This window comes from Strix aluco, chromosome 10, assembly GCF_031877795.1.
Source record: "Strix aluco isolate bStrAlu1 chromosome 10, bStrAlu1.hap1, whole genome shotgun sequence".
In the NCBI taxonomy this organism is placed as follows: domain Eukaryota; kingdom Metazoa; phylum Chordata; class Aves; order Strigiformes; family Strigidae; genus Strix; species Strix aluco.
Window position 1 is genome coordinate 14,255,728 of NC_133940.1, and position 26,967 is coordinate 14,282,694.

Below are 26,967 nucleotides of genomic sequence, written 5' to 3' on the forward strand. Positions count from 1 at the left end.
CTATTTTCCTGTGCTTTTGACATATAATTTTATATTTTGCCTTGGATAGATTCATATAAGATATTTTTTTTGTTGCAAGAGCATGTAAAGAAATCACTTTTCCGTAGTAACTTCTTATACATTAGCTGAAAACATCCTTGTGCTGAAATGAAACTGAGAAGCTGAGCAAACAGTTTGTGTAACAGGAAATAAGATCATAATTTTTCTTGAAGTTCAGGTCCTGTAATGTTTGATAAAACTTCTTTTGTGTGTGTATATACCCATATATGGGGTTTTGCTATAGTTGCTTTAAGGCAAGTGATTGTAGTTATATGAGAGACTCAGTGTGGGGTTTTTTACCCGAGGCACTTGATATCCATTAATCTTGAGATATCATGAGTTGCTTCGATTACTACAGCATGTCTTTTGCAGTAGGGTGTGCCCAGGAAATTAGAATGGTGATCTGTGAGTTAATGCATATTGCAGTAGTCTTTTTCTCCTTGTTTAAAACATGGGTTCAGTGATACACTGTTTTAAAAACTTCCTGTTTATATATATACTAGTCAAGTAGATTCAGTGCCTCAGGAAATTAATCTAATTGATTTATATCAAGTAAGTGTGATAACCATTTTGGGGGGGAATTTGAGTATTAGGATCTGGTCTGCAGCATCTTCACATTCTTGTTATAGTTAAGATTCATATAGGTGCCTATGCCAGAATTGATAAGAGTATGTCCAGATAGACCATGAATAAAATCAAATGTTTAGGTTTGTAAACTTGATAGCTGTCTCCAGTCTCAAGATGAGACTTCTTTTTTAAAGAAGCATTATACAACTTTGCTTTCTAAAAGCAAGTTAACATGTTACATTTAACATGAGATTTTTGCTGATATATCCTGTCTTACCACAATGACTTTTCATCCTGTATCTTCTTTTTGTTCAGCTTTCAACCTTTTTTTGAAGTTCTGAATGGTATAGGATTACACTTATCATTCACAGATTTACTTGAACAATGGAATAAATAGTTTTTTCTGTTTTACTTCAAAGAATTGCCAAGAAAATGCTTTTAGAAGAAATCAAAGCCAATCTTTCCTCTGATGAGGATGCATCTTCAGATGATGAATCGGATGAAGGAAAAAAGAAAACTGGAAAGCAAAATGAAAACACAGCAGATGATGGTGAGCACCAAAAAGCATCTGGGAAAATGTGGTGCTGTAGCACCTATCATAATTTGAAAGGTCATTTGGGAAAATTAGAGTTACTAAAGTTTCTTCAGTTTTCAACAAAAAAATGTCATTGATGTTGATAGGTAGTTGCCAAATACAGGCCAATGTACATGATCACAAGGATTATAATCTCTTTTACTCTTCGTAAGTGTAATTTTTTGTTAATAGTCTGATTTTTGTAACCAGTTTGGAAGTCCTAGGGATTTGTCTGGAATAATCTACACAGAACAGTAAAACGTGCAAATGCACGGGAGAGATTTGACTAACATACACAGTCATTGGAACAGACATTCCAAGTGTTCAGGCAGTGTAAAATACTTAAAATTTGAGGGAACAACAGTATGTTGTTGCCTGTAATTTCCTGGAAAAGCACAGAATTTAGTCCAAATTAATTCAGATTTTAATTCTTGACAAATTTAAGAAGAAAAATGACCAGTGTGCATGTCGTACTGACTCTTCTCTCTGACAGAAGAGAATGAAAAGGAAGATAATTCTGAATCTGATTCAGAGGAAGAAGAATCAAAGAAGCCTAGATACAGACACAGACTGCTGAGGCACAAGCTGACAGTGAGTGATGGAGAATCTGGTGAAGAAAAAAAGGTGAAACCAAAAGACAAAAAAGAAGGGAAGCGCAGAAATAGAAGGAAAGGTATATAATCCAAATGTTTTTTGTCACAAAAAGTATTTGCTTCTATAAAATAAGTCCAAAGCATGTCAGAATGGAGATCTGAAACATCATCATTTCAAAATCTCTGTAAAAGTTCCTTGTGTATTAAGTCTAGAATTCTCTTATCTATGTTTGATAAATAGTTTTATTTAAAATGTTGAATGCAAATGCAACTCTCTCCGTTTACTGTATCCTCTGAATTGGATTATCTTGTTGAGTCTTAGAATATTAATCTTTAAGAGAGGCAAGCCCCCTATGTCTAGTTTGTGAAAATCAATCTTGTCCTTTTTGTAATTTCTCTCTTTAACTTGAACTGTTAGTAGGCTCTTATGCATCAGGACTTTCTCCATCCTAGAATTCAAGTGTTGCAGGCTTTAGTTGAACACCAGATGGCACTGTGAAGTGATGCTTGGCTTTGACTTTTCATTTTCATTGTTGCATGCAAGAACAAAGAATCTGTCAGCTTCTTGCACTTAATAATTTTGAGCAGAGGATGGGAGTGATAGTAAAGATACGTGCTTACTGCCACGTTGGTCACTGTAGATGTTCATCGTATTTTGTGGCCAGTGAAAGTGAGGGTGTGCAGTACTTTCCTGTTCTTAGTGTTGTACTAATGGTAGCCACCTTTTGCGGTGTTCCACAGATGCAATGCAATTTGTTTATCATTTTCCTTCATGAAAACTGACATTTTTATCTGAACGTATATGCATGCTTTTCCTCCCTTATTCTACCGCAACACTTTTTTCAAGAAAAGTAATTGTAAATTACAGTGTCAATGTGCAGATAAGATGCAGCCAGACTAATTCTCAGGGTTCTGTGGTGTAAGTCTTTTAAATTCACTAGTCTCAAGTAGAACAATATGCTTCATTTCAGCTTGCTGTTTTTTAGCCCTATGTTACTACTATTACATTTCCCCATGTATGTAAAACAATCCTTTAAGCCTTGTTATTGATAAAACAGTTACTTTCTACTGTGTTCAAGGTCAAAATGAAATTATAAAGGTGCTAAAGGGCATGCTGGTCTTAATTACCTATAAATGCCAGCAATAGCATCTAGAAGTAGTTACAGAAGTATTACCTAATGTGGCTAGTTTAGGTGTATTTTTAATTGTCTTCTGAGTCAGTTCTAAACTTCCATTACCTGAAGAAACTTCAAGCCATAAATGCAGTAATACAATTGTATGTGGTGTTTGTAAATAAGGGCTATTTGCATGAATTGTAAAGTACAATTATAAAATTACATCTAAAATGTTTGAAACAAAAGCTTCTGTTCAGAAAACCAAAGATGATTTTTAGTTAAAGTTCTGTACTTTCCCCATTGTGTTCTCTCCTCCTCACCGTCTTTGAAATCTGATGCTTTCTATCATAATGCTGTCATTTGCTTATAAACTACACTTCGATGTGTTGGTGCACAAAGACCTCAATTCTTGTTGGCATAATATGCCATCTGTCAGGACTCAGCTAGTGCTTACATGTTAAGCTTTTTTACTTTATACTCCCGTTGTGGTTTAACCCCAGGCAGCAGCTAAGCGCCATGCAGCCACTCACTTGCTCCTCCACCCTTCCCAGTGGGATGGGGAGGAGAATTGAATAAAAAGTAAAACTCTTGGGTTGAGATAAGACCAGTTTAATAACTAAAATTAAATATAAAATAAAATATAAAGTAATAACAATAATAACTAATACTGATAATAGTAATGAAAAGGAATATAACAAAAAGAGAGCAATAAAGCCCAACCAAAGACAAGTGATGCACCATGCAGTTGCTCACCACCCGCTGACCAATGCCCGAGCATCAGCCTGCCCTTCCTGGCCAACTCCCCCCAGTTTCTGTACCCCTGATACCCCTTTGGCTAGTTCAGATCAGCTCTCCTGGCCCTGTCCCCTCCCAGATTCTTGTGGACCTGCTCGCTGGCAGAGCATGGGAAACCGAAAAATCCTAGCTTAGGATAAGCACTACTTAGACACAACTAAACATCAGTGTGTTATCAACATTATTCTCACACTAAATCCAAAACACAGCATTGTACCAGATGCTAGAAAGAAAACTAACTCTATTCCAGCTGAAACCAGGACAACCCCTTACATTCCTGTTGCTTCTTATTAGTATGTTTAATGAGTCATGTATTGTCTGAGAGGAACTTTTACAGTGCTTGTTGATCTTAAACAGTTTGTTGTATAATTATAAGATATGTAATGTTGCGAACTTCGCAGTAATATTCAACATAAAATCATACTTTATTTTCAAAGTGAGCAGTGATGATTCAAATGATTCAGAGTTTCATGAATCTGCAGTTAGCGAAGAAGTCAGTGAGTCTGAAGATGACCAACGTCCAAGAACAAGGTATAAATAAAATTTAACTATGCTTATCCTGTGTTTGTCTTTTGGTTTTTAATAGTGCAATTTAGGCAGTGAGATGGTAAAAGTTAAAGACTTGGATCAATCCTTAAAACCTTTGATGATACTTATCTATAATTCGGTACAAAGCTAATTAACTTCGCAGCAAATGGGAGAATTTTGAATTTGTACCACAGTATGTGGTTCAGAGCAGTTTGATGAGCCTGTATGAAAAAAAAAATTAAAAATGAGCATTTTTATGCCAGATATGTCAATGTCAATTGAGGAATTGTGGATTACAGTAGAAGACTAATACATAACAACTCTGAGATTCTTCAGGGTTGTCTGGAATAGACTGTTGCTATGTGTGTTCAGTGAGTTCAGGGGGGAGGAAGGACTTTGGAAGTAAAACCCTGATTAGACAAAAGGAGTATATATTCTATTAATTACCAATATAGTTTTAATCATTGTTTTCAGTGAGGCAATGAATTATCATTGTTAATCAGTAATACTGCCTTTTTTTTTAAATAGATCTGCTAAGAAAGCTGAGGCAGAAGAAAACCAGCGCAGTTACAAACAGAAAAAGAAACGAAGGCGTATAAAGGTTCAAGAAGACTCTTCAAGTGAAAACAACAATAAGGTGCTATATTGTGTTTTGAATTAATGGAAAAGGAGTTCCTGTCTCTTCTGCCAACTGCTTAGGGACTTGGGTATTTCAAACAGCTCTGTACAAACTACAATAAAAAATTATAACTTTTCGCAATGTTAATTCAGTGCTAAAGTTTGTAAAATGGCACCGTTGTGGAGAAAACCCACTGCATTTAACTAAAGCCATTTCCTGTCTAGATCTTGATAAAAATGCATGGTATCTTTAACTAAGTGTAGAAGATGACACAAATAATAGATTAAGGCTTTCCTGGTATTAGGGTTTCTTTGTGGAGTAGGTGATAGCTGATCTGATCTAGCACCACTAGAACAGAAAAATAGTTCTTTATTAATACTCATTAGTTACTATCAATTGATAACAGTACCCTCAGTACTGCCTTTGCACAGCTGGGCTTATCTTTAATATCTCAGAATACATTATAGTTAAGGTGGCACCACTTTCGTCGTGCTGGCTAACTTGTTTTAAAATAAAGTATCTTTCTTCCTATGAGCTAAACTCTATCTGTGTGTAATGTTGGGAAATAGTCTAAAAATGAAGGCTTTGATGATCTGTGCCATAATTTTCTTGCTAATACTTAATTTATTTAATTTGTAATAGAGTAATTCTGAGGATGAGGACAATGATGATTCAAAATCTCCTGGAAAGGGCAGGAAGAAAATAAGGAAAATTATTAAAGATGATAAGCTTAGAACAGAAACACAAAATGCACTTAAAGAAGAAGAAGAAAGAAGAAAACGTATAGCAGAAAGAGAACGGGAGAGAGAGAAATTGAGAGAGGTATGTTATGTTTTCTTTGCAAAATGCTAGGAAGTTGAATTGTTGATGGTGTTTAAGACAACATATTTGTACCTCAATTTAATTTGATAAGTAATTTTAAAAGTACTTATATTTAGCCTGGTAAGCCACAAGTTTTATTTGTAGTTTCGTGCAGGTTAACAGTGGTAGGTTTTATTTAAGACTACCGAGATCTGTTTCAAGATCTACTGAAAGCTGTTTCAATCGCCTACTGTTTTACTTTCTGTGGGGAAAAGCACTCTCCCAAAGTAGGTTGTGATTCATAGTGAAGAATTAAAGGTTTCTCTTTACTAAATAAATTATTACTTCCAATTTTGCTAAAGCTAGTGTCTGTCAAATGCTTGATACTATTCATGTGTGAAGTATCCCTGTGATGCCCTGTTTCTGCTTATAGGTGATAGAGATAGAAGATGCATCACCTCTGAAATGTCCCATTACAACTAAGCTGGTTTTAGATGAAGATGAAGAAACGAAAGAGCCATTAGTGCAGGTTCACAGGAATATAGTTACCAGACTGAAACCACACCAAGTAGATGGTAAGGAAAGAGAGGTTTAATTTTCCCCCCCACCTCCCTCCACTGGCACAGCACCTTCTGCAGCCTGAATTAGAATTGTAAGAAAAACTCCTTGGCAGGCAAATGCCAGAATGTCAGGTTTAATTCTTTATTTTTGGAACATCTGATCAAAAGTAAGTGAGATCAGCAATACGTATATATATATGTTTCTCCTACAAGTGAGGAAACTTAGAAATGTAAAGTTGGAAGGGTCCTCAGAGTCATCTAATTCTCCACACTGAGGCAGAATCAAGTATACATTTACCTGTTCTATTGAGGAATTAGGATGTTCACTTCCCACAGTTCTCAGTGAAGATTTACAAATCTTGCAGTATTTTCCTGGCTTTGTCAACAGAAATTTTTTTCTTCCTGATACTTGACATGACTGCAAATCAAGCCAACTTCTTTCCATGTTCTGTTTCTAGTGAAGAAGGAGAAAAGGAGAGTAACCAATCATCATTTTCTTCACAACTCATTCTGTTATTTTAAATTTTCCTCAAAGTTCATAATCTACAACCGTTCCATTTTAGTAAGAAACTTCTGGTCTTGCTTCCACTCTTAAAGGGAGGCGCCCTGAACCAGACACAGAGTCAAGTTAAAGCCTCATCTGTGCTGAGTGTAGCATAGTAGAATACAAATCCCCAATAAATACATTGGAAGGAACAAAAAAAATCATCCTGCAGACCCTCATGTAGTTAATGCATTTTGTTACGTAGCATATATTTCCTTTCCTTTTTCAGCTGTCATGGTTCTTAACTTGATTTTTTTTTTTACCTCTTTAAGCCTAGAATTTCACATCTGATCTGTATTGGCAGAATTTCTTCTAGTTAGTTTCAGATAATTTTGCTAATTTACCAACATCATTTTACTCTTTCCATGAAGTCCTTGCCACTTCTTTTTTCTGCCTCCTCTTTTCTTCCTGTCCCCAAGATCCCAGTCATCTGCAGTCTGCCCAGTAATACTTTCTAAGCCAGTTACCACATCGTGTTCAATGAAAACTGTGAATATAATTAAGTTCAAGACAAAGATCATCCCATATCCCATTGGACAGAAATGAATCAATAATTATCCTGAGCACTGTTTTTGTAAGGGTTATCATGATCTTACAGTGATCACACCTATCTCTTACCAGGTGAAATTAAATAAGATGAATGTTTAATAAGAAATTTTTCAATAATTTTCTTCAGGTGTTCAGTTCATGTGGGATTGCTGTTGTGAATCTGTAAAAAAAACAAAGACATCTCCTGGTTCTGGATGCATTCTTGCTCACTGTATGGGTCTGGGGAAAACATTACAGGTAAGAAACAAAAGCCGTCTAGTTCTCTGGTCTGTAGCTTACTCTCAAAAGCTGATCCAGCAAAAGCCAATTTTAATGACTTTCAGAACATAGTAAAACTTCCTGTGTCCTAGGCAGTGACTCGATGAGAGTTGCTGGAGCAAACAGTTTGTAAAGAGTATACAGCTGTGATAGTTCTGATACATGCTTGTGCTTTCTATGCTTTTAAAATACCTAAAAATAAATCAGGTAATCATTGATATTCCTGTGAAAAAGTCATACTTAATTGTAAGTGATGTGTAGCTCCCTAGCAACTCAGGACAAGAAAATACAGCTGGCAGGAGAGAGGCTTCAGGAACCTATGTTTCCAAGACAGTTTAATAATCTTAAGCAGGTTTTGTTTTTTACTGTCTTCCTCATTCATGTGTTGCTCCTTAAACTGCTTATTTTCCTCAGTGGTTTTTCAGTTTATTTGTTGCCCTGATAAAGTAGAAGTTTATCAGGGTTTTGATATTTTTTTTTATGCCAGACTTTTAGTGTCTAAAGTCAGATGCTTTCTGTTTTAGTATAAACAATGTTTTGCTACAATTTAGACTCTTTTGGGTTGAGGGACAGGGGGCATTTGTTTTCTATTTCAGTAATTGTCCATATATACATTCATATTTTTGTGTTGTTCATCACAGACAGTTAAGACCAGAAACTTTCATTGCCTTGGCAGTTAACTGTAGGGCATACTTTCAGCCCCTTTTTCACTTCTTTCTTTCCTTTGGCTTTACAATTCTTTGCTTCCTGAGATCTTCAGGTTCAAGCCTTCATTGTTGCTTCAGTGCATGTTTGTTCTCCTTTACACTGCTGAAGACTGCTTTGTAAAAATCTTTAAAGCAGAACATTGTAGCATTCCTTAAAAAAAGATTTCCATATTTCTTGATCTGATACAAGTGGCTCTTTTTCCATGTTAAAATTTGCATAGTGAACAACTTCCCATTTCTATTAGTCTTTAAAATCTGAAACTCAATCCCCATCCTGAAATGTTTCTTCTGAAACTGATCAGCCAAGCAGTTGCTGTAAAACAATCCTTATAGCTCTTTTTCTTGGGCCTCAGGAAAGGCTTATGCCCTTGACCTTCAAAAGAGGTAAAAGTTCAAAACAGGTTTTCTTGAATTCCTTGCATCTCAATATTCATGCAAGTACCTTTTCAGGGAAGTCAGGAGTGTTGCATTCCTTTCTGTGTTTATTTGTTTCCAGTTTTCTGTCTTCATAAATTTTGGTTTTGCATTTAGACAGATGTGGCGTCACCACAAATAGTATGAGCAAAGACCTGGGGTTGAGTTGCCTGTCTTGCTGCTTTGCTGCCTGGTCAGTTCCCAAGAATCCTTTAGCAGAAGTCAGTTGGCAGAAAACCCTTTCCCTCTGGTTTTGGGAAAGAGAAAGGAAAATTTTTGAGAGCTCTGAAGAAGAAAGTTGGGTAACAACCTTATCTGTGCTTGGAAAGGGCCCTTGGAAAAGCAGGGCCGCTTTGGTCTTCCTATCATTGGCCTTCGTTGATGCTTTGTTTCCTCATTTCTGGAGGAAGCAGATATTCCTGTATCTTTATCAGGACAATTGGCTAGTGAAATGGATTACTGTGAACCTTTTTGATCTCTGGCTCAAGCTGAATCATTAGAAATCTAACTTGCAGCTTCTGCAGACTTTGGAATTGATTACAACTGATTTCAATTCATCATCAGTCAGGGCCTTCCTGTGCCAGGAGTGGTTCTTAACTATACAGTCACTTGACAAGAGATCCACCTAGTGCTCTGGTGAGTTTGTGACCGGCAAGTCTAGATCATGTTAGCAGCCAGTACTCGTGCAACACTTCATTCTGAATTCTTCTTCACGTGCTCCGAATATGGATGCACTTTACTCATTCCCTGGAGTGCAGTATCTTTAGCGTGGTGATGATGGTTCTCAAAGAGGTTATTTTCTTCCTACAGTGAGGATGGGATCCTCAAAGCGTCTGTGAGGAAATGCCATTTCAGCATCCTCTTCCATCTTGGTCAGTTGTGATAGAAGCTTTCCCATTGGATTGGGAAGCCCTATCACCTGACCTGAAGGCTCAAGATGTGTTCATTCGTAGAGAGGTCAGTATATCAACATGCTGAATTCCAAGCTGTATGAAAGATGTCTCAACGTTGTTGTGCTGTAGCTAGATTCATAGTCTGCAAGCGACAACAGCCAGTTTTACAACTTTTAGCAAACAAAATGCTGTAAGGTCCTGTTGACAAGCAGTTAGTCTTTGACACCTGTATGTTTGGAATGAGGCGTCTCAGTATATTTTACTCTCTGTAGGGCTCACATCTGCCTTGCTAGTTGGTGTTTGGCATGGCCAGCACACCTGGTTGCTGCTAGATAGCAGACTTGGCGTGGCTTGAAGTCTTTCACTATTATTTTTAGAGACTTGAAATGTGCTTCAAGAGAAACTCTTCAGACAGAATCTAGCAGGAGGTGTCTTATTCTTTGCTAGAATTAGTTATGCCTTACTGGGTCATCAGATGGCTTCCTTATTATTGTGTCTTCCCTCTAAACCATTGCTACCCAGAATTCTTCAAAAAGTGAAGTTAAATGAGAAATACCTAATCCTGCTTTCCTCTGACCGAATTCAGACAAATTTTATTTAGAACTTTCTGATCCTGAGAATCTTCCTTCTTGACCTGCAAATTGCAGGATATAGTCACGGAGTGCATAAGCTAGCGTAACATCTTCGAAACATACATACTTCGAAAATCACCTTTGAAGAATATATTTTTACATGCTTGATTCTAGCTTAGGTGTTATGGCTCTTTAGGAGTTAATTTCAATGAGATTTGCAATCTTTTGCAGAACTGTTGTGCTTCAGTGTAACAATGTAGTCTGGGTGACTTGGTACACTTACACCTTACACACTAGATTGATTGATGAAATATTTCACAGCAGGTGTGTTCATGACATTTATTTTGGCTGTAACTTCTTGATAATCAATGAAAGCCGCAAATATGTATCACGTATTTTTATGGCCAGTATTTGTAGTTGAGGTAGTTGGTTTTTTCCTTAAGTGGTTATTTGCCGGTCTTTCTACTGTACTCTGTAATGCCATTTGTTGTTTCGCTCTTAAAAGAGCTAAATTGGTGATAAGTTTTAGAAGACTCTGCAAACTGCAAAGAATGTCAGTAAAGGATCAGGGAAGTAAGGCAATTAGGGACTTGTTGGCTGTCCAGGAGTCCTATGACATTTGAGTTTAGCCTTTATGGGTAGGTTTTGCATCTGAACATGAGAGGCTTTTGTCTTGATCACAAAACCACTAGTAATTCCTTTCATATTGCACCATCTAAAAGCAGTTTGTTTCCCAGTGTTCCAAGTATAGTCATGCGGTTTGAAATTACTTTGAACAGTGTATTAAATCAGAGTTGCCAGCCACCAAGGTTTGATCTGGAAAGAACTTTCCAGATGTTGTACAGTTACATGGATTAGAGTGCAGCCTTCACCATTAAAAATCTGGTGTGAGAGCTGAAGCTGCCATGGGATCACTGACTCTTCTGCTCCCAGGTATTTACAGGTTACTTCTAATCCTATCTTTGCTACTGCTGAAAAACAGGCAGCCCGGCAGAAACACTGAGTGACATCAAAAGATTTTAAGTTTTTTCCCAGGCCTCAAGGAGGTGTTATCATCTGCAATATATAGCCAGTCTGGCTACAGGGTGGATACTTGGAAAGCGTTTCAATAACCTGCTTCAGAGCTCTTTTGAGAGCATTTGCCAATATGTTGAAAAAAGTCTGGAAAACATTGATATAAAACTGAAGTTCACTTTCAAGAAACTTGATACATTTATGAAGTCCAGAGAGGTGAACTTATTTAGTGTTTGGGGCAAGTATTGGGAGAAAGCTTACAAATGACCTAATAGAAATGTTTAGTTTATGAAAATGATTGGTGAAATGTAAAGGGAGGGTTCCTTAGTTATGAAATCATTCAGCTATCTGGCGCAATTCAAAACTGCGTGTGTCTTGGTATATGAAGGATGTATGTAGCTGTATAACAGTAATAAGTGTATGACTTCAAAATACATGTGTATTAAATTTTAAGCAGTGAGTTGTTTAACAAACAGAAAAAGAAGTTTTAAACAAGACTGTTGGTAAGTTCTATATGTATATTTTGTATGTTTCTTTCCTACTGCTTAATACCTAGTGTTTTATTTGGTATTTTGTCTGTTTTTTCCTCTTGCAGGTAGTAAGTTTTCTTCACACAGTCTTGCTGTGTGACAAGCTGGATTTTCGGACAGCTCTGGTAGTGTGTCCACTGAACACTGCCTTGAACTGGTTGAATGAGTTTGAAAAATGGCAAGAAGGTTTAGAAGATGATGAAAAACTAGAGGTATAAGGCTTAAAGAGAGTTCTTAAAAATGAAATAACTGAACGGTTTACATAATTGGGAAGCTCCACCACTCAAAATATAGGCTGAGTGCACTTTAAGTATGTGAAAAATCTACTTGCATTAATAAGCCTTAGGTATTTAAAAGTTACAGCAGTACTTTGGTATTTTAAGAGAAATTCAATCATATTTTTCCCCCTTCGAAAGGTCTGTGAACTAGCAACTGTGAAACGCCCTCAAGAGAGAAGCTATATGCTCCAGCGTTGGCAAGATGAAGGAGGTGTGATGATAATAGGCTATGAGATGTATCGTAATCTTGCACAAGGCAGGAATGTGAAGAGTAGAAAACTTAAAGAAATATTTAATAAAGCTTTAGTTGATCCAGGTAAGTGAAAATGAATACAAGCATGCATTATATATATTGTGCTTTGTGGTTTACATATATGAGCTAAGTAATCTTGCAAATGGAAATCTGTTGGGCAAATAACTTTAAATAATAATGTTACTAAGATTTATCAGATTTTCTTTGTTGTTTTTTGCTGAGTTACAGAAATGGTTGTTAGAAACTACTATCTGCTTTTGAAAATAGTCTTCTGTAGCAGTCTTTTCTAATTAGATCAAATACAGAAATGACCACAGGAATATGTACTGGAAACTTTTCCTAATAGGTAACTTCTTTGCTAGCGTTGCTTTCTTTGCAAGGTAATTTGAAGTGACTCTGTTGGGAACCTAAAGTTAGTTTAATCTGCTAATTTGTTACAACCACAAGCTGCTTCATCCTTGATAGAAATCTACTGCTAAGGGAGCAACTACATATGAAAAATAGTTGAGAACGTACCTTAAAAGTGTGAACAAACAAGTATTAATTTAAGTGCTAATGAACTGATTGCAGATAGAGCCCTTAATTCTTTTTTTCAGTCTAAGAAACAGATGTCTGGTTTAAGCTCAACTGAACCAAGCAAGCTTATGTAAGCACTTGAAAACACTCCCAAGTTGGTATAACCAATCTATCAGGTGGTTACCAAAAAGAACTAAAAATTTTAGGATTAGCAAGTTTCACCAAAATTGCAATATTTGCTACAAATTCTGAACTGGAAACTGATACCTGAAAACAACTTATGGTTATGCAGCTGCAGTATATCTTAAAAATTGTTTATAAAAGGCACCTTTGCCGTAACTTTGATATTTATCTTTAAATTGAGAATGCTGATATGGTAAGTAGGGTAAATGGTTTCTTTGATTCTGGAGGTAGTTTTTCTTGGTTTTTAATTATCTGGCTGGACTTTAGGTTTCTTGGCAGTGTGTGGTTGATTTTCTTTTTTCTTGTCTGTTTTTTCTTTTCTTTTTCTTCTTTTTTCTATTTTTTTTTTTCTTTCTCATTGATGAAATACAGCGTTAGTCTGGTTTATAACTGGACTTGGTGAGCTTGATTTTGTGAAGTTTCAAATAACAGTAGGGCTGTGAATTTTGTTCTAACAGACAAAAGGATTCTTCTAATGGCAAAAATAACTTTGTGATTATTGGTGTTGGCCAACTGGAATTGACATCTCCAGCTCTGCAGAAAGCCTGTTTGAGCAGCTAACACATTAATTAATTTTCTGCCAGTTTGACTCAATAAATCACATAATGTGCAGTCAGGGGAGCTTCAGTACAGTAGATGATGAACTATATTTGTGACCATGTTGAATCCATACACATTATTTAAGCAATGAAGAAAATACACTCTTGTCAGTGGGTTTTCTGACTCCTCCTATAATACTGTAGTTAGTAAAAACAAAACAAAAAAAGATGGCGGGGGGAAACCCTGTGCTGTCAGTCTTACTCTGTGTCTGACTTGCTCAGGATACTGCATTTGTTGAGGCTGTTGTCAGGAAAGCTAGAGAAGAAAAGTTGTGAACTGCTGTCTTGAAGTAGTGGTGAGGGGACAGTAGCCTGACAGGACAGTAGCTTTGTGTTCAGTGGCTCATGTTCTGGCGCAGTGATGAAATGAAGTGTTAGACACTCTTACAGTGATTGGTTTTTGTGGGTTTTTTTCATTGTGGAAGATGTAAGGGAGGCTAAACATAAGGGTTGTCACCATGTGTATTTATAGTTATATTGTCCCTTCGTGGATTTGTATTTATGTAGCTTCAGAAACACTGGACTGTGGAGTGAGTTGGCATGTTGGACATGCAGTTTTATGGAGGAGACAGTGACTTGTGTAACTGCCCCTGTCTCATCTCTTGTGAATCTCTTGTTTTTTACATTCTGCTTATAGGTGTGGTTCTGTTCTACTTCCAAATGTCTTTAGACAGCTTAGGACAACATGATAGAGCGGTGTTTGTGATTGGATTATTGACTTCTGTAGATGTAATCAAGTTCCAAAGCTGCAGCACATTGAGCCTTGTAGGTTTTGAATAATTTCATATGAACATGGAACCCCCTGTTTTATTCTCATCTTGGGCTAGTTGGTTGGTAGGATGGAGTCAGACTGTTATGAAAACTAACCTTGAAATAACTCCATGATTATTTTTCTGTTGCTTCAAATCTTTCTCTATTTTAACTAATTACAAAAAGACAGAAGTGCTCATCTGTTGTTATCCATTAGTTTTTGGAGACATTTGCATTGGCTAAATTGATGAGAAGTATGTTGCAACGACCATTTATTTGTTTCTTGCTATCTTTGTGAATCACAGCATTGGCAATATAGCAGGCTGCCAGTAAAAGATTTTTATGAAGCTATGTGCTGGCTTACTGCTGTGACTGTAAATAGGAAAATCTTTGCCTCTGGGAACACTTTTAATTTAAAAAGTTGCAAATTTGGTATTTGAGCGATAATTTAATGATATATGTCTGGTTAAAATGAATACTGCTAGGGTAGACATATTCTGTAGTAGAAGCTTGTGTTGCACTGTATACTACAGAAGAGGGGACCAGAGAGGGAAGGTTTAGCCAAAGTTTATGGGTGGAGAAGTGATTTCATTAATTAACTAGCTCTGCTATGTGAAATAATAGCAGGATTATATATGCATGCAGAGTAACAAATGGTTTCCCATAATGCTTTGTGCAACTGATGAAATGCTGTTTGGTTTATTGATAGCTGTTGTGCTTTGCTTGCAGCATTTCAGTAACTTTGTATTTTTTACTTGTTGCTACTAATAAAAATTCCATTACTGTTTAACTTGGAAACTGCTCTTTAATTGGCAGTTGTATAAAGCAGACTGAAGTTCTTGTAGACTTCAGAGGAAAAGGAGAACTGTGTGTATATCTGTATCTATCACTGAATGTGTTTTATGTGTATCAATATATTAACAAGTGCAAGTACAGCAAGAAGGATAAGAAGGTGAAGATGATGATCTTTGAGGAAAGATTGAAGGAGCAAGGCTTTTTAGCCTAGAAAAAAGACAACCAAACTGTAAAGTTTTCAACAATGTAAGAGCTAGTTACTGAAAGGACTGTTACCAATTGTTTTTTTACATCAGTTGAAGAAAAGAAAGGGCAGAATTTATTCTCATTTGCAGCAGAGATCATTTCAGTTGGGTGTTATGTACAGCGTTTTAGCAAAACAGAAGAGGTCATGGAGTTTCCTACTTCTGTCAGGGAGGGTATGTCCCTTTCTCATAACTCTTATCTCAGATGAAGAAAATGGACTAAATGATCCCTTGAGCTCCCTTTAAGTTTTACATTCCTTTATAATATTTTGAGAAATGTTCTGTTCATAATGAATTGCATTAATGTTTTCTAAGAACAAGGAAAAAACCCACAAATTTATGAAAATCATTGCCACTGAATTGTAGCCAAGATGTTAGTTCAAGATATCAATGCCACATGCCTGCCAAACCACAAATAATTTTACTAAGATAGTTTTTTCATGTTTTTACTATCATTCACTTACTCTAAACAACAGTTTTTTGAGGTGGGTTTTTTGGTTTTGTTTTGGTTTTTAACTAACCACTTCATGTTAATGAATCACAGTCTTTACTGAATCAGATCTGTGGGGTATTTGCACAATTTTGATTGCTATCTATCATTAAGACTTCATTATCCTTCTCTGATGTACTTTGATTGTAAACATAATGTACTAGACTGAATCTGTTTCTGAGAATGATATATTAATGCGCAAGCTGTCACATCTGGTGGGGAGATGTTGCAAATCCTTGCAAATGCTTCAGTTCTAGAAAACAGCTCCAAACCATCTTGGTAGTACTGTACACTGCATGAAGAGCTTGCTTGCAGGATCCTTACTCTTCAGGAAATACTAGAATGAGGGCTAGAGAAAGGATTTGCCACTGTTAAGAGATGTTTGCCTAAAATTAAAGGAAGGATTTGTGTGTGGTAACTCTGTTTTGCATGCTGTCAAAACTGAGGAAGGTACAAAAGTCATGAAATAATACGGGGAAATGTTTCTGTGGCAGGTGTAAAAATTCAGAAATAAGTAGGCTTGGACAAGTCTAAGTGTGTTTGGAATTCATATGTGGGTTTTCATAATTGTCTTCTAGACTTGGTTAAGAAGACATTTTTTTTCTGCTTGAAAAAAAAATCTTCTTGATTCCTTTTCTGTTAGCAGCTTCAGGTCACTTTTTGACACTTAGTGGCATGATTAAGATGACTGGCACTAAATTGTGCAAGCGGTCAGAAGTGTAATTGATTCTCTGTTGTTGTTGATCACTGTCCTAAAGATTTTCTTCTTTACAAGGTGGTTTAAAGTCGGCCTGAGGAAAACTGTTCTTATTAAGTTATAAAAGATTTGATTGTCCATGCTGGTAAATACTCCTTTGCTACCTCAAATATCAGCCTTTTTAGAGCTGAATAGGTGAACCCAGCTGATGGCTTTGTATAGCATTTTTCAAAGGTGCATAAACTTGACTTCAGCTGACTTCATTGACAGTACTGGAATTGAGGTTTAGATCTGGTAAAACATTCATTTTAAATTACTAGTTAGATCCTAGAATATATTTTACTTCTCCTTTCAAGGAAAGAGCTTCCATAAATTGCCCCAAATCTGAAAACCATTAGGGTGTGTAAATCTCTGTTCTGCCAAGTTTGTTATTATTTATCTTAAACCCCAAATTGTAATGCTTAATTCTATTAGAGTTGCTTTCCATAGTGTAGAAATGTATTATGGTGTGGTTTTGACATTCCTTGTGCAACTCACCTGAAATAGCTGTCTAGAACCCTTGGGTTTATCTTCTGGAAGAAAGCTGAGGACATTTCTGTGGTGACTTGCAGCTACAAGGTGGCAATTTGATTGTGCCTTATCTTAGATAAGACTTTTGCACTGTTTATCCCTATTGATACTGACCTGTTGCCTTGATGAAAAATTAGATTACCTGATTTTTCTTTAGAAATGACTGAGCACCAGTAGATGGCAGCCTAAGCTGGATTAAAGGAACAGTTTTATGAAGTTCTGACAGGGTGGATGGAAATGGAGACATGTACACACTAGTTGTGTGGATAGATAATTTTTATAGGAATATATTGCAAAACTGTGTTTGATCCTTCCCATGAAGACTTCACATGCAACAGCCTGTAGCTTACCAGAATGGCTATTGTGAATGCTTGTGCAAAGGCTGAGAGCCTTAACAGTGCTAAAAAAAAAAAAAGCCCAAAACCTCACACACACGCGTTAAAAGAAACCTCAATAACATTAGTAGAACAAATTTTGAATTCTTTAGGCTGCCAGCTTCTTTATGGTTATAAAATATGGAAGAGATCTAATGTTATTTCTTTCTAGGACCCGACTTTGTTGTTTGTGATGAAGGGCACATACTAAAAAATGAAGCATCTGCTGTTTCTAAGGCAATGAATTCTATTCGATCTAGGAGAAGAATAATTCTTACCGGAACACCACTGCAAAATAATCTTATAGAATGTGAGTACTCTGGTTTAAGAAGTGTTTATTTCCTTGAATATACTTTTGCATTTCAGCAATACATAGATTTAGTTTGATTAGAAGAAAAGAATTTGATACAGTGAAGCTGTTTGCTAGATTTCTCTATCTAAAAAACCCCTAACAATCTGGTTTTGTATTTTACATTTTAAATCATTGCTTCAAGATGTGGCTTCATGATGGTTTAAGCGAAATTAAAATGAAACTGTTGGGAATCTGGCCTCTTGTCCATCCTTTCCCTTGGCGTGGCCTTACATACGTCTGATACCTCAGGAAGCCTGTATGAGGAGTATCAGAAAATTAACAGCGCAGAAGGGAATAGCTTTCTGACAGTTTAGTTCTTTGATCTGTCTAACCCAAGGATCAGATGAGTCTCAGCATGTCAAAAGGGGAGGGGAGAGAATGTTCACAGGGGAAATGGGTGGACCAGGTCTTGCAGCAGCATCAATTTAAATTGTTTTAAACCATTGTAGAGTAGTGTTCTTAGTGAATTTACTAAACAGTGATTTGTGTTACTGTCTTGGGAGTTTCATTCTAAACTAGCTTGTAACATTTGCTCCCCTTTGTCAGTATGCTGTAATGTTTTTTCCTATTGATTAATATGCCTTTGAATCTATGTAAAAATCTGTGCAGATATGGTGTTGTTGCATGATTGCTTTGGTGTACAGCAGCTTTCAAACTTCATGTAACAGACATGATGAGGGAGTTTTAAATCTGACATTAAATTTAGAAGTTCGCTCTGTGCCTAAAGTATGTGTCAATTGAAGATGCCCTTTCTGGAAAATGGGGTTGTTTGTCCTGTTTTTTTGCTCAACAGAAAGTTCTTAGTTTTAGATATGACACATTTATTTTCTGTTAGAATTAATCCCAGTACTGTACTTTCCATTTGGAACAACTCGAGTCTGATCTTTTTGTCCTAGATCATTGCATGGTTAACTTTATTAAGGAGAATTTGCTTGGTTCAATTAAGGAATTCCGAAATCGGTTTATAAATCCAATTCAGAACGGTCAGTGTGCAGACTCGACTCTGGTAGATGTCAGAGTAATGAAGAAGCGTGCACATATTCTCTATGAGATGTTAGCTGGATGTGTTCAGGTAAGAACAGTTTTACTATAATTAATTACTTGAATTAGCTGCAGGGAGGGGGAGGAGGTATTTCACCTTGTTCTGATAAAAGCACTCAAAGGCCTGTAAACTTGCTATTTGAGAGCTCCATTGAATCCAACTATTACTTTCAGCTTAAATATTTTCACTGATTACTAGATCTCTGCATTATTTATTGTGACTAGAAAAACTATTTTTAAAAAAGTTTTTCTAGTCACAATAAATGAATTTAATAGATTTTATCCAAATGTCAGTGTATCCTAAGCAGGATATATATGTATATTAGAGAATACAGCTGTTTTCCTGCAAGGAGACTAGAAAATTATATGGTAGAGTAGGACATCAGTTGCTTTGAAATACTCTTTTAATTCCCATATACACATTTAAAGAATACACAGTTAAAAACTCAACTGACTTAAAAAATGCACAGAAAGTTGATGATCCATGGTTTGTCACTTGGTTGTGAATTCCTATTTTTTCTGATTGATGAGAATCAGAACAATGGAGAAGAGAGAATGAAGATTAGTCAGGTCCAGAAGGGTGACGAACTTGTTACTTAAAGACCTTAGATGAAAAAACAAACCAAAACTGCCTAGATTTCCAGAATGAGGGCTGGATTCCTTGCTCTTCAGTTAACCTTCTGTGGTATTGCACTTTGTGTGCTATCAGCATGTAATTACTGCTCTTCTGCTTTATGAACCCAGGCACCGCAGCCTGATTGAGGTGAGACACTCTGTAGGCACTGAGTGCCTCTTCCTGGCTGTGCAGTTGTTGGTAGTTGATTAAATAGTCGAGGTGGGCATGAGCTGGGTAAAATGGTCATAGTGGGATAGTCCCACAAGCAGATAATCTTTCTCCTTGAAAGAAATAAAAAGGTTTATGCCAGTGTGTAAGGGTGATAAAGGACCTCCTATCATAAAATTATGATCTTGGAAATATGAACAGTAGTGAAAGGATAGCATACATAATTCTATACAGCGGTGCAGGAACACAAACAGAAAGAACAAGAAGAGGAACATAAGTAGCAAGTACATTTTACGTGCCTTCAGATGCTGGGCACCCCGTGTTTGTGTAGCATTGGACAGAGCCCAGATGGATTTTCTCACAGCGCGCTGCGCAGAACAGATCCTATCCGTAGAGAGCAGCTCTCCCTTTTGGTCATTTGAGCTACTATATAATTTCCTTGGAAGAAAATGACTCTGTTCCTAAAGCTCCTTGCTGCGCTTCCAGATCACAGCAAGGCCATGCAGATGGCATAATTGCCGGTACCAAGTGGGAGCTTGTGGCAGCGAGCTGGCTGAGCTTATCCTGCAGCCAAGGAGTTTGTGCAGCACAGCGCAGGCAGGTTAGCTCTGATGAAGGTCTCTTAACTTCTAAAAGTGCAAAGGTCTTTCAGTCAGGATCAATGCACTGTTCACCGTTTGCATGAAGGAGTAGACAGAGAGAAGTAGACTAGCATAAGAGTCAAAAAAATGAAAACAGAAATAAATTTTGCGTTGCCCCAAGCAAGTATTCAGAAGCTCTAAAACAGAACACAGTTAACCTGAGTGTGATTGAGTTCATCTGTGACACAAACATTGATACTAGCTGCTTGACTTACCCACGCATTCAAAAGAAGGTTTTAGTATTTTCAAAAATCCCACAAAAGTAGTTACCAGAGCAGCTACTGAAGTTGCACTCAGCTTTGCTAGGACTTGGAACTGGGACATGGGGTTAACAGGTCATATACTTTTGACGAGACAACCACATTTACTAGGTAAGATGGGCTTCTGCAGACAGTGCCTGTAGTTGGATTGTATTTAGTGGGCTATTTTTTCCCCTTGTGGTTGGAAACCATCTGAATCATTGTAATTTATGCATGGTGCTTTGTCATTCAAGATGCCAGAAGTTCTTAAGCTCTCAGTAATCGTTTCATGTTTATGTGACTAAAGTACTGTTTGTAAAATTACAGAGGAAAGATTACACAGCGTTAACAAAGTTCCTCCCACCAAAATACGAGTATGTTCTAGAAGTTCGAATGACACCTATTCAGTGCAAACTCTACCAATACTACTTGGATCATTTGACAGGTATGTGCATATAATTCTCTCAGGTAACAAGATCGATGGTCATTTAATAAGGGACTTTTTGCCATAATTGGTAGGTTGGGGGTTTTTTATATGTATTATTGGCTCTACAGATGTGTTTTTCTGCTTCCTGTAAGATTTACCTTAGCTCTGAAACTTGCATTATAGCAAAATATTTGGTTGCACATAAAAATATTTTTTAAGGAAAATAGTATTTGCATCTCTTAACAGTAGTCCACCTTCAGGTTTCGGTTCATCTCTCCTTTCTTCCTTTTCTAAACATAAAATGTAATTGATTTAATGTCTTACAGTTTTCCAAGAAACAAGGTATTAACTATAAGACTGGAGGGAGAGAATGCAAAATTGAGAGGTGCTGGTGTAAGCCTGCTGCCAAGCCTTGGAGTTTCCTTTTGCCATTATGCTAGCTGAAGCTGTTTGTTGTCAAATACTGGTTCTTCTGTGGAGCTATCTCTTCTTTTGTTCTAAAAACCCACGGGTCAGATTTTCACAATGACTGCTTTTCATCGGCTTTCAGTGGGGTCTTGACTGGTCTGTCTTGGGGATTTGCATCTTCCCAATAAAACGGAAATTTGCTTAATTGTAAAGCTGTATAAGGAAAAAAAAAAACCCAACCGCAAAATATGTTACTTTGGGCTGGTGTACTGTTCACTAATATTAGAGAGAAACCACTGCAGCTTGTAGTTTTAGTATATCAAGGTACTGGAATATCAGCAGTTGTAAATGATACACACATATGTACCACACAGTCTATTAGAGTGGTAGTCTCCAGGAGCTCTTGGTAAGGTTTTCTGTACTGCTGTGCTTCACGCAACCAGATTCCTTAGCAGCAGTTTTGGGGTTCTGGAGAAAATCTGGGGGTTTTTATATACCGTTTATATTAATTGACTTAATGATTGGGGTTGAATTCCATAGTCAGGAATGTTTAAGACACTGCTGATAGGATTTTGTCTAAAGCTTGAAGTGTGTATTTACTTTTTGCAGGGAGTCTGTTGTGACTCTCTGTTGCTGATGGATTTTTTTTTTTTTTCCCACACTGTTATTTTTCTATTCTGGTTACTCTCCCAAGCTTAATTACAAGAAAGATTAATTGTATCTCAAATTAAGCTATGATTTGTAGCAGTATGAAATTCACTGTGTCATCTTAATGACTTTAGATTCTGGATAGTGTGGTTTGTGATCTAGATAAACTGCCAGCTAGGCTTTATTTCCACAGTTCTGTTGTCTGTTGCCTCTGGTTAAATTATAGAAGGAAAGAGTTTTGAAGGACCAGTGAAAGTAATTTCACTTATGCTGATACCTCCAGTAATAATTGGATGCTCAAATGCCAACTGCCTCCTTTGCCCTTTTACTCTAATGGAGTAAAAACTTTTTTATTTTGAAAAAATATGAAATAACCAAAACAAACACACACACACACACCCTTCTTACATTAGTAGTACTTCAAAACAGTACATAAACAAGCCCAAATCTTTGTGTAGTGCTGATTCCTAATTAATTGTGTAGTGCAGTCTGTTCTTTGTTGGCTCTTCTTTGTATAAATGTTCTGAAAAGCAGGTTATTTGTATTCTGTTTATTTCTGCATCATGCTAAATCCCTTCTAAAGGCTAGTAGTGTAAAAATGGTAGCCATCAGCTATTTACAGGCATGCATCTAAACGATTTAGGTTAAATCTTTGTAACTCTTCATAGAGACTTTTTAATCACAACAGTTACGGTAGCTTGGTAGATTTTCTTTGGCCTGTTTCCAATACAAAACGGGGCTGGTTTTGTAATTACAGACTCTTCCAACCCTGGCTTGGTCTGCCATGCTTTTAGATGGCCATGTAAATCTTTTACAGATCATTGATTAGCATAAGAGCTAGTGCTGTATGTTTACAACTGTTCTACTCTTTACAGAAGTCTTTACATACAATGGCTTTCAATACTTCCTTCTTTAGTGAAACAGGCAGCAGCTAAGAGGAAGTAGCACCTAATCCAGTGTCTGTTAAGGGAAAGGTTTGCTCTGGTGGAAAGCCTTTTTACAGTAAGCTTCAAACTTGCTACATTGTTGGAGCCATTAATTTATGAACAGGTTGCATGTGTAACTGTAAGAAAATGCACCGCCTAACAGGTAGTGTAATTAATCTACCTACACTTTAAGCGCTCAAGAAAGTTATCTGAGTTTAGCTAAGTTTGCATTTTCAAAAGCGGCTGTACTGTTTCATGACTTACCAGCCCTTTGTGGGCTTCTTAAATGCCCTTAAACTAGTGGAAAGCATTATCTGCTTTCTCTGTCTTCATCTTGGGTTAGTGTCCTGCCAGTTTGGTCAGCTTAGTGCCAGAGACAATATGAGAAAGAAGAGGGGGGAAAAGCTGTTTAAGCTAACCATGGCTTAAGTCTCCAGAGCAAATCTCTATGCTGGTTGCTGATGCCCACATTAATTCTTTGCATTACTTTTATATTTCAAAAGAAGATGACTTGCTTTCTGATTTTCATTAAATAAAAAGAGAGTCTTGCTACTGAAGATGAATATAGAAGGGGAATTGCTGCTTCTCATCTGCAAATTTTTAAAATTGCCTTTTTCTGCACACTATAACAAGCATAAACTAAAATACACATTTTTAGATGCAATTTTACCAAGTTTTTCCTTTGTTTAATGAAAATGATAGATGTTTTCATTCACTTCTGTAATATAGAAAATTTAAGTCTATAGGAATTAAGTTGAAACTTGTTAACAGCAAGTATCTCTGTATCTCTGTGATGTTAGCTCAGCTTTAGGGAAGTCAACTCTAAGAATTTCTGTTGTCCTTACAATTCCATTTCCCAAAGTCATAGGGGAGCACAAATGGGAAGATACTTGAACCTGTAGTATCATTAAAACATAGCAAGAACTTGCTTCATTAAAATATTTATATTCTGCAGATGCTTTCTGGGATTGTCCTGTGCATTGAGCAAATGTGCTGAATAAGCTTTGTGCCTGTTTTGCCGTAGACATTTGCCATAGTTTGTGATACAATAAATACTATTTTACTTCAGGAATACATGCCTTAAATTATGCATATAATAAATATAAAAACCAATCAGTTTCAAGAACCTAAAGATAATGTGCTGCTTAATGAGAAATTGAGACTACAAAAAAGAAATTTAACTCTCTAAATGTTGTACTACTTTGCACTAATTTGTGCTTGGACAATGAAAAAATAGGCTGGAGTTTTTTTAGATTCTTTATTGTAACAGAGTACTGCAGCATTATAAGTCATTAAATAAAGGTAGCTCAAAATAGTAAGCCAAATTGATTGAAACCTGAATGCAAATTTTATTTTGTGTTTTCTACCTTGGGCTGCTTTTACAAAACCTAAATAGACATGACTGTCCTTTTAAGAGGATTTGGATTCATTCCTATACTGGGGAGAAATGTGCTTTTATGTAAAATGCTAATCATGTTTCTCATTATCAAAAAAAAGGGGAAAATCTAATTTTGACAACTTTAGGAAAAAAATGCCTGTGACTCAGTAATTTGACCTCTTTTACAAGACACGTTACAATATGATGTGCATCTGGAAAGAACACTCAGTACTGCACTAACGGATTGTTCAAAGGGGAACAGTATGTGGCAAACTTACTTCAAGGTTTCATTCTAAAACCTGAACTTTATTGTCAGGTGTAGGTAGTGGCAATGAAGGTGGAAGAGGCAAAGCTGGAGCTAAACTATTCCAGGATTTCCAGATGTTGAGCAGAATCTGGACTCACCCTTGGTGTTTGCAGCTGGACTATATTAGCAAAGAAAATAAGGTAAATTAGATATATCAAAATACTCTCTATTGAGAACTTTCCAAATAAGCTTTGCCAAATGCTAGGTAAAGTTTCGTCAAATTAATGGAAATCTTTGTTGCTGTGGGGTAATTTTGCTGCTGTTTTTGTCATATTTTTGTTTCTGGGTATGTTGTCATTCTTCAAACATTTTGTAGGGCCAACCCTTTGTAGAAGTTACCATTGTTTAAATGAAAAATAAGCGGATTGCTAGAAGTTTAATAAAAGCTTCTGGATGAGCGTACTTAATAAAATTTATGTTTTTTCTCTTTTGAGGGCTATTTTGATGAAGACAGTCTGGATGAGTTCATAGCTTCAGATTCCGATGAAACTTCAATGAGCTTAAGTTCTGATGATTATGCAAAGTAATTGAGCTTTTATTTCTTGTTGTTTGGATTTATTTCCCTAATAGAACTTAAGTGATTTCTATACAAGTGAATGTTTTTTATTTTATATTACCTGTTAGAATATGTTCTCTAGCAGTAGAATTTTTAAAAAATAATGGAGTGTACAATGTTACCTTTCTAGGAAAAAAAAATCCAAGGGGAAAAAAGTGAAGAAAGAGTGTAGCTCAAGCGGAAGTGGCAGTGATAATGATGTTGAAGTCATTAAAGTCTGGAATTCAAGATCTCGTGGAGGTGGAGAAGGAAATGCAGAAGAACTTGTAAACAACCCTCCATCTGTTACAAAATCAGATGAAGGTGAGTGTAATATACAAGTAAATAAAATACAAAGCACCTTCATTTTGCAGAAGGCAATCTGAGAGGGCTGTCAGGAGTTCTGCTTTGTTGCAAACTGATGAATTCCTTAATTTCATGAACTGCTTCTATGCTTACAGCTCCTGCTGCTACTTGTAGTACATTCGTCCTGGAAAAACGAGAGGCGTCAGTTTAGAACCTGAAGGTCTTGTGGCAGGGAAGCTGCACAGTTGTTGTTGGTTTTTGGTTTTTTTTTTTTTATTCATAAGTACGAAACAATAAAAAGTTAACAGAGGAACTATGATGCTTTTCATCTCTCTTTTGTTTAAAGTGAAAGATTGATGGAAATACGAAGAAATACGCATGTCATTCATTGTTGCACCTGCAATTTGAAATGGCTGTTGAGCAAGCAGATATAATGCAGCAGGAATACCAGACCCTCTTTAAAGAATGTTATTCAAACTGCTTATATCTGTACATTTCACGTTTGGATTTTCCTTTAATAATCTAGCTTTTGTCTTGTAACCAGTATCACAGAGCTAGTTTTCTAATTGTATAATTTATTGTGTGTCTAATCACTTTCTCTGAATAAGTGATTTTTTGGGGAAAGTTAAAGTGAGAGGTTTTTTTTTTGGGTCCCCAGCCCAATGACAAACATACTGTAAATGTGTAAGGGGAAGAGTGTGAGTGTGTGTGTGTAAAATACACTTACAGATTAAATGTATTAAAGAAATTACTTGCGTTATAGGCAGGATGAGCTTCTGTATTTGGATCAAATAAAAGTTTACCTCTCATGCAGCCTTGTTCAGTTTAATGTAAGTACAGAAATTCTAAACAAACGTTTGATGCTGCACCAGATGAGGTTTGCGGGCAATCTCATTGCAGCTGTTGGAGGCCCTTCTGCAAAGTTTAAGGGTGAAGATAGAAATAGAGAGGTGGTGTGTATAGGATTTCCCCACAGCACATCTAGGTCTCTTATTTGGTTAACTTGTTCATTCTTTGTTCTGATACTGAAAAATACTTTCTTTAAAAGCTTGTATGAGGGGATGCTCAAATGTGTGTTCTGTCAAGATCAGTTCTGTCTTGCACCTGAAGTTTACTGGTGTGTCATGATTGATTTGCGGTGCATAGTCTGAAAATGTAAATGTTTTGAATTGTTCATGAGATAGAACCTTCTCCTACCATGTAAGTAAATATTTCAGTAGATCAAAGTTTTTATGTGAAGAAAGTTAATGTTATAAGTCTAATTAATCAACTTTTATCACTCTAATGCAAAGAAGGTTAAATTGAAGATCATAGAAATATCATAAAAGAAATTAAGTAATGTAAATCAAGATAATTCATGGTTCTTGTCTGCCTTTCTGGTTCTGACTATAATGCTGAATACATGCTTTCTCCTGGTTAAATTCAGAATGAACATAATGGGAGTATTGTTAAAGGTCGGCACGGTCTGCATCTGACACTTTTGAGTGTGTGATACAGATCCCAACAGACTTGTTTTGCTAGGTGCATAGTTATTTTGGTGTATTTTTACAATG

At 36.5% G+C, this 26,967-nt stretch overlaps 1 protein-coding gene across 8 annotated transcripts in view; it reads left to right on the top strand.

The window, feature by feature from the left end:
* ATRX (ATRX chromatin remodeler) overlaps positions 1-26,967 on the top strand; it is an 88,611-nt gene that overhangs the window by 39,645 nt on the left and 21,999 nt on the right. For 7 of the 8 annotated variants that reach the window (XM_074835342.1, XM_074835344.1, XM_074835341.1 and 4 more), the window contains 15 exons: positions 1,026-1,156; positions 1,674-1,853; positions 4,121-4,214; positions 4,740-4,848; positions 5,473-5,652; positions 6,065-6,206; positions 7,412-7,521; positions 11,738-11,884; positions 12,089-12,266; positions 17,595-17,732; positions 18,671-18,846; positions 20,807-20,924; positions 24,583-24,713; positions 25,008-25,096; positions 25,260-25,432. In XM_074835342.1, coding sequence (XP_074691443.1) covers positions 1,026-1,156; positions 1,674-1,853; positions 4,121-4,214; positions 4,740-4,848; positions 5,473-5,652; positions 6,065-6,206; positions 7,412-7,521; positions 11,738-11,884; positions 12,089-12,266; positions 17,595-17,732; positions 18,671-18,846; positions 20,807-20,924; positions 24,583-24,713; positions 25,008-25,096; positions 25,260-25,432 — 2,096 coding nt within the window. The remainder of the gene's footprint in view (positions 1-1,025; positions 1,157-1,673; positions 1,854-4,120; positions 4,215-4,739; positions 4,849-5,472; positions 5,653-6,064; positions 6,207-7,411; positions 7,522-11,737; positions 11,885-12,088; positions 12,267-17,594; positions 17,733-18,670; positions 18,847-20,806; positions 20,925-24,582; positions 24,714-25,007; positions 25,097-25,259; positions 25,433-26,967) is intronic. The other variant, XM_074835339.1, reaches the window with a different exon arrangement.